Consider the following 9,684-nt stretch of genomic DNA (forward strand, 5'->3'; position numbering starts at 1 on the left):
GCTACCTTGCCAACTAGGTGCCTAAAGCCGCTAGGGTTGTTTGCTTGAGCAATCTGGATCTGAGCTGCATTGAACAAAGTCTTGAGTTGATTAACCACAGGGGTTAAGGGGTTCACTGGATCCAACTTGAGGAAGGATCTTAAAATTATATGGGCACCCTAGATATTAGCTTTTGGGGTACCGAAAACATCGCTACCCAGACTTAGCTATGGCCGTGCCGATGTCACCCCGCGGTTGATATCATGAGAGGGTTCGTTCCTCGACCTCGGGCTGCTACTAGTGGAGGCGTGCCTACTAGAAGTTATCGTTGAAGACCAAGAGGCATCTGACCTTCTGCGGCACGTCGATGAAGAGTTGTGTCTAGGGCGGCGACTGGTGGTAACTCACCCGCGACGTCGGCATTTCCAGCAGCTGCTACCTCCGCTGGATCTTCAGGGACTTCCGCATCATCGTTCATCACAGCATCCGAATCTCCAGTGTTCTGCTCGATGGGTGCTTCGTTGGCTCCGGCCATAAACACGAATCGATCTGTTCGATTGCTCTGGCCGTCAATGGAGCCGCCGTTATCACTTTCCTAACTTTCGTTGTCGTTATCGATGTCTATGATCTGGAGAATGTTAGGCACCTTGGGATCCCACTCGAGGTGTCCCACCTCACGGCACGCGTCCAATGGGCTGGACTCAAAGATACCAGTGTGGATCAGCCCACCTTGATTGTCTCAGTGATAAGCCATAGTTTTGAAAATGATCTCGGAGCCGACAGGAGGTGATTCAAAGATGACCACCGTTGACTCGAAGTGATCATAGAAACCGATGTCGTAGAATCCGACACTGATACGCACTTGAGACATGATCGATCTAAAAAAACAGAAGAAGACCCCTACCTGGCGCGCTAACTGTCGAAGATTAGTTTCTGACAATATATCCGTAGTTGAACTGGGGTACCTTTGAGATCAGGGATTGAGTACAAAACAAGACACGCGATGTAGATAAGTTCAAGCCCTGGTTAGAGTAATACCCTACGTCATATATGAAGGTTGAATGTGTATATATTCTCTTAAGTATAAACAAGGTGGCTAGTCCTATTACAAGGAGTAGATTTGATCTAAACTAAACTAGAGTTAAAGTGATCAAGTCTCTTCGAGGGTCTTAGATACTTGTGCCGAGTTGTCTAGGTGTTGATCTGCCCTATGTTGTAGAAGTTCTCCCTCCTCCTTTTGGGGGTCATGGTCCTCACTTTATAAAGGAGCCCTGGTGCCGCTTTAGTTTCAACTATGATCGGTAGTGAGTCATTCATCTTGTCGACCAAGGCAGAGCAATTGAATCCAGCTTACATATTAGTCGTACTCGAGTCGGTTAATCTGATCGAGACTTTCCTAGTATGGACCTTTACGACCTCCAAATGTACTAGATCTTGCAAATTTGAATCCGCAATATCCGAAGTCGTTAAAAATATGAACCAAATATTCTGTCTATATATAATGTACTCTATATATATTCTATAATTAGGTATTCGACAGTAAATATAGTATACTTGTGTATCGACGGGAGGGCCAAGATGTCAGCCACAGCGAATTCTGCAGCTACGTAGCAGAAGAGAAGAAGACCCTTTTTTTCACCTTTGGGCTGGTGAAGCTATCCCATCTAAAAGTGGCCTCTGGTACAGCCCATATAAGGTGACCTCCACAGTCCCCCTTCCTCCTCCCGACCTCCTCCTCCCCGCCGCCGCCGCCGCCTCTGTTCTCCGCGGGTTCGTGTCGGCAGCGTCTTCCACCCGAGCCATCACCATGGTGAGGCCTCCTCCCCTTCCCACGCTGCGCGCGGACGGACGACGCGATTGGTTCACTGACTCGGTTCTTTGCTCATGCGCTCCCTTCCACAGCCGAAACAGATCCACGAGATCAAGGACTTCCTGCTGACGGCGCGGCGGAAGGACGCGCGGTCGGTGCGGATCAAGCGGGCCAAGGGGGGCGCCGTCAAGTTCAAGGTGCGCTGCTCCAGGTACCTCTACACTCTCTGCGTCAACGACGCCGACAAGGCCAACAAGCTCAAGCAGTCGCTCCCGCCAGGTCCATCCCTACACCACCGATTGTTCAGAAATTTACTTACAGATCTTTCCGCTAGTTCTTGCCTATCTTGGCGGCCGTGTAGCTGGTGCGCGGGATAAATAGTGGGAGCATGTTTCGGATTTAGGTTTGAAATGTGAAAGTAGCATGGTGCATAGTCTGGAATTCCTATTCGTAATTAGGTGATAGTGGGATGTTGCTGTTGCATGCAAAATGCTACCAGTTTGATTATTGTACTACATATGTGCGAAATCCTTTGTTTATTCATTGTTATTGTCTATATATGTGTTGTGCAATTGTGGTTTAATCTTATATGCCGTTTGTTTGAAACATTATGTATGATGAATATAGTCGTAGACATCATATTCTGTGCAAGCAATTGATTGTTCCAGAAAGTCTGTAACTTGCTACGCAGGGATGCGCAAACATGTTTTTGTTCTTATGAATTACAATCATTGCCACTTGCCACCAGTTATTGAGTTCCCTATCATTTTACTACAGCATCAATACATAAATAGGTGGACATAAAATGCCTTTGCTAGTTTTATTTGGCACTGCTTATTGTAATATCCAGAGATGTTTGGACTATATAATGCATGTGTAAACCTTGCAATTACGTAGTAACAATTGTCTGATCAAATTGGTCAGAATAAATGCTTAGATTTATACATGCTATCGATATGATCATATTGTTTATTTGTTAATCCTGAAGTTATATTATATGCTTTACATCATATCAAGTCATTTCATGTCAGGTCCATTGTTCTGTTTCTATTTTACTGCTTTTATGATTGCTGTGCATACAATGTGGCCGCAGAATTGCCCAACTATATACACTTAATGACTCTGATTTTCTTTTTGCAGGTTTGAGCGTTCAGGAGGTTTAAGTATCAAGGCAGACTAGGCTGTTTGCGGTATCAGGGATGATTGCTCCAGTGTTGCTTAAGTATAATGTGTAGGTGACTTGTGCCATGTTTGAATGAATTATGATGTTTTGGTTTGAAATGTAATGTTTGGAACTGATGTGTTTGTATTGGACCTATGAGGCTGTGGTAGTGTGGACAGATCATATTGTTCCTATGTTCACTTAAAATTGTGCATCATCTTCGTTCCTTATGTTCTTCTGAGTTTATGCTGCTGCAACAGTTTAAAAAATTTATGTGGTGATGGTGGAATGGGTTGGCCCTGCAGGTTGTTATCCATGCCATATTGCCAGATTATACTGCCAATTCGAATGGAAGTATTGTATTATTGATCAGATACATAGCTGAGTGAAAAGTTTCGCAAAAAAAAAAAAGTTCAGTGAAGCTTTGCATAGCGCGTCCAATTGAAATTTTGCTACGCCCTTGCTTAGTGACTTAAGATGAGATTTTTTTTAAAAAAAATACAGAAAATTAGTTTAGAAACTTCCAGTCCCTTTAATTTTGTTCTCTCTTCATGTCACCTATAAAGTATGGCAAAGTAAAGCCTATGAGCAATTTAATTTATAAGCAAATTCTATAAAACCATATCCTAAGAAAAACTCTGTGACATTTCTTCTCTTTAGTCTAGCTATTAGATTACGGTTTCTTTTCAGTCAATCTATTAGATTATAGGATGAGATTTTAGGAAAGTTTTTTAAATAGGATCCTATAAAATTTACTTAGGTTTAATCTTCTTCATTTAATTTCCTATAAAATTTGCTATATGGCGGGTTTAGCTGCTGTTATATGGGCTATTTGGACAATGAGAAATAGGGTAGTTTTTGACAAAAAGCAGGTTAGATCTCCTACTGAGATTGTGTGTTCTACTTGCTCTTTTCTTCGGTATTGGGCAGGTCTCCTCCACGGTCAGCACAGAGACTCCCTGGAAGCTGGAGCTCAGACGCTGCAAGAAACAGCTCTCCTCTTCCATCCCAAGAAACAAGCTGAAGGCACGATGATGCTCGCCAAAGGCCAAGGAGCTGATGGTGTTCCAAGCTGAAGTAATCATCGATGGAGTGCGGTTGCAGTTTTCAGTGCTGTTGGCACTCGGTCCGGAGATGGTTTTTGTATCTGAAACTTGGCGTGGTAGATACCGGTCTAATAGGTTAGGAGTCATTATGCTTGGATTGTGGTTTCTGGTCTTGGACATGCAGTCTATTTTGGCTAATCGGCAGCCCTCGGTGCTGCTCCTCAGGCGTCAGATGTATAGATCCTGCTGTTTGCGCACACTTTTGTTGTAAATATTGCGAACTGATTGATGGGGATGGTTGTAATTTCGTTGCATTTGTGTAATGAAATCAGGGGTAAACCCGTTCTGGAAAAAAATATCCACCGTCGGATCCTTATCACTCTAATACCTCCTCCTCCAATCCCCTCGTCTAGCCTGATCGGCGCCCTCTTCTCACAGACCCTTCGTGCTCGCGACTCCTCCCCCGCGCCCACCTCGACGCATCTCGCGACGGCATGGTTGACTGCCCGCGGCTGCTTCTGCCGGCCGCGCGCGCCGCTGCCGCTCCCTACCCGCGCTGCGCCGCTCGAAGTAGGCTCGACCCGGGACGCGCCCCCTTCTCCCTTTGTTTCAGCCGCCGCCGCCGCCGCCGCCGCTGGAGCTCCGTTCCTGGTGAGTTTGTCTCCTCATACCCTCGTGCAAGCATGTGCAACCGTGGCTTCTGAAATTTCTGTGGCCAAACCTCTTAGGTTAGATTAAGCCAGGTTTTAGTTTAAGAGAGAGAATTACAACCGGTTCAGCTAGTTTGGCTCGAAAAAGATTTGGTGTTTTATGCATTAGTTTTCTTATGCTCTGGATGAAACATTGACAGACTTGGATCAACACAGTGCAATCCGCAACTTCGGGGGCCGGAAGTCAGTCAAGCGTTGCAGATGAACCGGAGGCTGTCGAATGGGCCATGCAGGGTAATCTTTCTGCTTAAAATCTTCATCTGTTCCAGTGGCTAAGAGCAAGGCCACTGGTTGTTCCGGTACATGAACGCCTGGATTAACCAATAAGCTTTGAAAAACGTAGCAGATTTCTATGCTTTGCGGAAGGAGGTTGAGTTGGCTATAGAGCGCGTCAATGAAGTCAGGCAGTCTGCCGGTTTGGAACAGCTTGAGGAGGAAATCGCTTCGCTCGAGAAGAAATCTGCAGATAGTTCTTTGTGGGATGATCCTTCCAAGGCACAGGAGATACTTGTTTCTCTGACAGAGGTCAAAGATAGAGTCAAGCTTCTCAACGACTTTAAGTCGCAGGTGTGACCCCCATGATATAGCTGTATATATTGAACTGTACTATTTCACATTTCCTATGAAGATAGCTACTAATGAAATACATATTTTCTGCATATAGCCATATACATACAGCTCAGGATAACTAATGAAAAAAAGAGAGTTTTCTGCATGCATCCAAAGTCCATACAAGGGTTCATAATCGCCAAAGCTATCAGTTTTGATAGAAGAAGCATGCCATCTTGCAGTAAATGGGTATGAACACTTGTTCCTAATCATAGTGTTCCTTTGCTACTTGTAGGTTGAAGAATCTGAGACCATTGTGAAGCTTACTGAGGAACTAGATTCCATAGATACTGGCTTTCTTGAGGAGGCCTCAAAGATTATAAAGGCATTAAACAAGGCACTAGATAATTTTGAGATGACACAACTTCTTTCTGGACCCTATGACAAGGAAGGTGCTGTAATTAATATTTCTGCTGGCGCTGGTGGCACCGACGCTCAGGTAAGCATTTCACTGTGTTTATATCTTTCCTCTGTATTGATTAAGACCTTTGTAGAGATAAGAATACATCTTAGTTGTACTCACGTTCTTTAGGGGGGACGAGAGACAGTAACAAAACAAAAGTGCTCCAGCTATGAATCCTGCAAGTTTGGCTGTTCTCAAAAGTATGAACAATGAACCATGATATACCAATGGCATTCTTGATGGCTACTCCATACACTGTTACTGGCTTGCAATATGTACATCGTTATTTGTTACATCTATACCATGCATGTAGTTTTGTACTGGTCTCATGTAAGAATAACAATGTCTGAAATTTCATTAGAAAGCGTGTGTTGACTGTCGATAGTGTTACCAAGACACCCGAGTCCAAAGATCTTTGCCAAGTCGGACTCCCGCATACCCGTGTCGGGTTCTAAGTAGTATTTGGCGTGTCCAAATTTTTTTTGTCGAATCGGATACTCGCATCCAAATCGGACTCGGATACATGCACCCGTGTCCGGGTAACACTGGTTGCTGAAACAAAGTGTGCTTACATTCTGTTAAAACATTGCTTGATCTTTGCAGGATTGGGCTGACATGTTACTGAGGATGTATGTAAGGTGGGGAGAAAAGCAGCGTTACAAGACGAGAGTGGTTGAGAAATCACCTGGTGAAGAGGCTGGTATAAAATCAGCAACCATTGAACTAGAGGGGAGATTTGCTTATGGCTACCTCTCTGGTGAGAAAGGGACACATAGGATTGTCCGTCAATCTCCGTTCAACGCTAAAGGGCTTCGACAGGTAAATATTTGCATTTCACAGTTCTACTTCTGTGAATTTAATCAACATTTTCTTTCAGCTGAAGGGACGAGATTGTTTTTCCTTTTCTTTTCTCAGTTTTCTGCCTTATATGCTATATATGCAGACAAGCTTTGCTGGTGTTGAAGTGATGCCTCTTCTGCCGGAGGAATCCATGGATGTCGAAATACCTGAAGAGGACCTGGATATAAGCTTCACGAGAGCTGGAGGTAAAGGAGGCCAGAATGTAAACAAGGTGGAAACAGCTGTTCGCATGGTCCATATTCCCACTGGCATTGCAGTTCGTTGCTCAGGTATAATTTCAGACCAGCTTGCATCACATACACTGAACAAATACACAATCAGTCTTGCTTGCATAAACACAAGGTCTTAGCTTGAATTTGACATGATATGGTCATGAAAAAGCAAAAAACTGTAGTCATGTGAAAAACTAAATGACGCCCTCTTGAAATTACCAGAACTTCCTACCCCATAACCGTGACCATAGTTTACGCAAGATTTTGTCAGTTTTTTCCAGTGCTGAGTTCAGATTATTACAGAATAAGATACTTATGACTTCACATGTAGCCAAGAATGGCATTGAGATATATTTACATTCAAGAATTGGAGCTAAGTGCAAGTTATACCAGATAAAGCTGACATTTGTTTCGCAATCTTTTCCTTGTAAAAATTTTGCAGAGGAGAGGAGTCAGCTGGCCAACAAAATAAAGGCCCTCAGCCGGCTCAAAGCGAAGCTACTGGTCATCGCGGTGGAGCAGCGTGCGTCTGAGATCAAGCAGATCCGTGGCGACATGGTGAAGGCAGAATGGGGGCAGCAGATACGCAACTATGTCTTCCACCCCTACAAGCTCGTCAAGGACGTCCGGACAGGGTGCGAGACATCGGACATCACCGGCATCATGGACGGCGAACTGGAGCCCTTTATCAGAGCGTACCTCAAGTACAAGCTCACTACAGCAGCTGCCAGCTCATGAGGAGCAAAGCGACAAGTGATACTTACATCAAGTCCGTAGTAGTATGAATTTTTTATGCAAAGTCCTTTTTTTTTCTTTTCTTGATTTAGTGGACTTTCATAGTACTAGCATCTCATTTCTTGATTTAGGAATCATAACAGATCAAAATCGAAATGGGGCCATGAGTTGTGCCTTGAGTTTTACCATAGATGTCTAATCGAATCGTGTGACTTGGTGAAGCCTGTGTGCCAGTTCTCTAAATTTTTGAAATGAATAGCTGTTCACCTACACTACTAACTCCGTATGTGGATGAGTGGATTGTTCTAAATTTCTCAGGATTTTGTTCAAACTTAAACTGAATCTTAGGGATTTGGACTCAAATCTTCTCTATCCAAACATGACATAAGTATCATCTTGCAAGGATGCTATTTAGCATGTACTAGAAATATAGTGCATCACTTGGCGTGCCTGATGACCCCCCTTCACAGTAGCGCTGATGATCTTCGAGAGTACTGTTACTGCTGCTTCAATTCTATGTGCATGAGCTTCTTCTGCACAATCAAATATCTATATGCTGTCATATGAAATAGTGCTTGCAGAGTCTGCAGTCTAACTGCTGGTGTATCATCGTTTATCATGTCTATTAACAAGTCCAAGGACTAGAGTGCATAATGAAATGAAAAATTTGCTAGTGCTCCCAATGATTTACAAGCAGCTGCTCGCACCTATAATGTGGAAACAACAATAAAATAGAATAAAACTACTGCAATGTTAGGGGAAATCATAGCTTTTAGACAAATGACAGAACCTGGTAAAACTTGTCTCCAATTACATGCACAAAAATGCCGGTATAACATGGAATTTTTAGTTTCGGAGGAAGTTTTTCCCTTCAACGATAGAACCACTCTAAGTGTCAGTTTTTATGACCTTAGACAGTGACTGAAGCAAAGCAAAACACTCTCAAAAACTCGTTGCATTTTACCAAGGGCATCAAATGCTTCAACTCTCACTTTTGTACACGTCCCTAGCTAGGGATGAAAACGAACGGGAACGGTCGGGAAAACCCCCTAACCGTTTTCATTTTCACATTTTTCTCTCGAAAACGGAATCGAAAATGGGAAAGCCGGAAACGGGTACGAACTCAGGAATGTCGGGATATCAAAAACGAACCAATCCGAACATAAATATACGGGTATCAGTCAGGAACCGATAATTTAAAATGAGAACACTGATCCGTAGAATAATGATTTCAAGCATCGGCGCGACACATAATTAATTCACACCAACAAAAGTAATTTATATCATACACAGATAAACCACATAATGACATAAGTATCAACTGAAAAACAACTATCATGTCGTAACTCGAGTACTCGGCATAACATACAATCATACAAAGACTAGGATTGTAGGTGGTGCAAGAGCTTGAATAACATCGGTAGGTCAGCAGCCGACTGAGACTGGACCACTGGGATCTGGTTGAACTTTGGGATAGAGGTTATGTTTGGACTGGCCGACAAGGCTTGGTATGTGGGCTACATTGTGATTTGTGAAGTTTGATCTCAATTAGAAAAACGGAAAATTCTAGATTAAAAACGGGAAATCCGAAAACGGTCGGAAAAACCCCATAACCGTTTTCATTTTCACATTTTCTTTCGAAAACGGAATCGAAAACGGACAAGAAAATATAGAAAACGGATCGGAACGGAACGGGATTTATCCCTATCCCTAGCCATGGAGTTAAACTAGATAGAGCAGCAAGAAAAGAGAAAGGAAATTGTAAGCATTAAAGTGAAACAAACTTGTTATTTACAAATACAAGATGTGCAGAGATGTTTCAATTCATCCCTTCGTATTTTTTTGGTGTAAAACTATACATTGTACTTTGATAATAAACATTAACACTTTTCTCTTATATTATCATGAAGATTTCTTATGATAAGATTCTAATGGTAAGCAATAGGTAATATAAGTATTATAAGTAAATACAAAAAAAAACTCAAATGTTGTAGAGACCATCTCAATGTAGTTATTACATAGTGCTGATTTTTATTGTCATTCAATTTTATCGACTCCAGCACCAAGTGTGTGATCCATACCTGTAAAGTTCTCCATGTACTTTAGGTAGGAGAAATCTATGCGGGATCCATTTGCTGAGACTAAAAAAAATAGCAG

The 9,684-nt window shown here is 42.8% G+C and overlaps 2 protein-coding genes across 2 annotated transcripts; both read left to right on the forward strand.

The window, feature by feature from the left end:
- The first annotated feature begins 1,635 nt into the window (after nt 1–1,635).
- Nucleotides 1,636–3,181, forward strand: LOC133891874 (large ribosomal subunit protein eL38z/eL38y-like). Its single transcript, XM_062332578.1, has 3 exons — nt 1,636–1,789; nt 1,882–2,068; nt 2,930–3,181. Exons 1-3 carry the CDS (start codon nt 1,787–1,789, stop codon nt 2,950–2,952), a joined length of 213 nt encoding a protein of 70 aa, XP_062188562.1. The 5' UTR covers nt 1,636–1,786; the 3' UTR covers nt 2,953–3,181.
- A 1,216-nt stretch (nt 3,182–4,397) lies between these two features.
- Nucleotides 4,398–7,797, forward strand: LOC133893107 (peptide chain release factor PrfB1, chloroplastic). Its single transcript, XM_062334070.1, has 7 exons — nt 4,398–4,648; nt 4,864–4,941; nt 5,054–5,274; nt 5,552–5,755; nt 6,323–6,538; nt 6,663–6,849; nt 7,235–7,797. Exons 1-7 carry the CDS (start codon nt 4,492–4,494, stop codon nt 7,528–7,530), a joined length of 1,359 nt encoding a protein of 452 aa, XP_062190054.1. The 5' UTR covers nt 4,398–4,491; the 3' UTR covers nt 7,531–7,797.
- The last annotated feature ends 1,887 nt before the right edge of the window (nt 7,798–9,684 follow it).

This window comes from Phragmites australis, chromosome 15 (genome assembly GCF_958298935.1).
Source record: "Phragmites australis chromosome 15, lpPhrAust1.1, whole genome shotgun sequence".
Classification (NCBI taxonomy): Eukaryota; Viridiplantae; Streptophyta; class Magnoliopsida; order Poales; family Poaceae; genus Phragmites; species Phragmites australis.

Bases quoted from the DNA above. Each gene is read 5' to 3' on its own strand.
- LOC133891874 (XM_062332578.1), top strand. The intron at 2,069-2,929 runs GTCCATCCCTAC...TTCTTTTTGCAG, and splicing joins CAAGCAGTCGCTCCCGCCAG to GTTTGAGCGTTCAGGAGGTT.
- LOC133893107 (XM_062334070.1), top strand. From the start codon at position 4,492: ATGGTTGACTGCCCGCGGCTGCTTCTGCCGGCCGCGCGCGCCGCTGCC. The intron at 5,275-5,551 runs GTGTGACCCCCA...TGCTACTTGTAG, and splicing joins TCAACGACTTTAAGTCGCAG to GTTGAAGAATCTGAGACCAT. The intron at 6,539-6,662 runs GTAAATATTTGC...CTATATATGCAG, and splicing joins ACGCTAAAGGGCTTCGACAG to ACAAGCTTTGCTGGTGTTGA.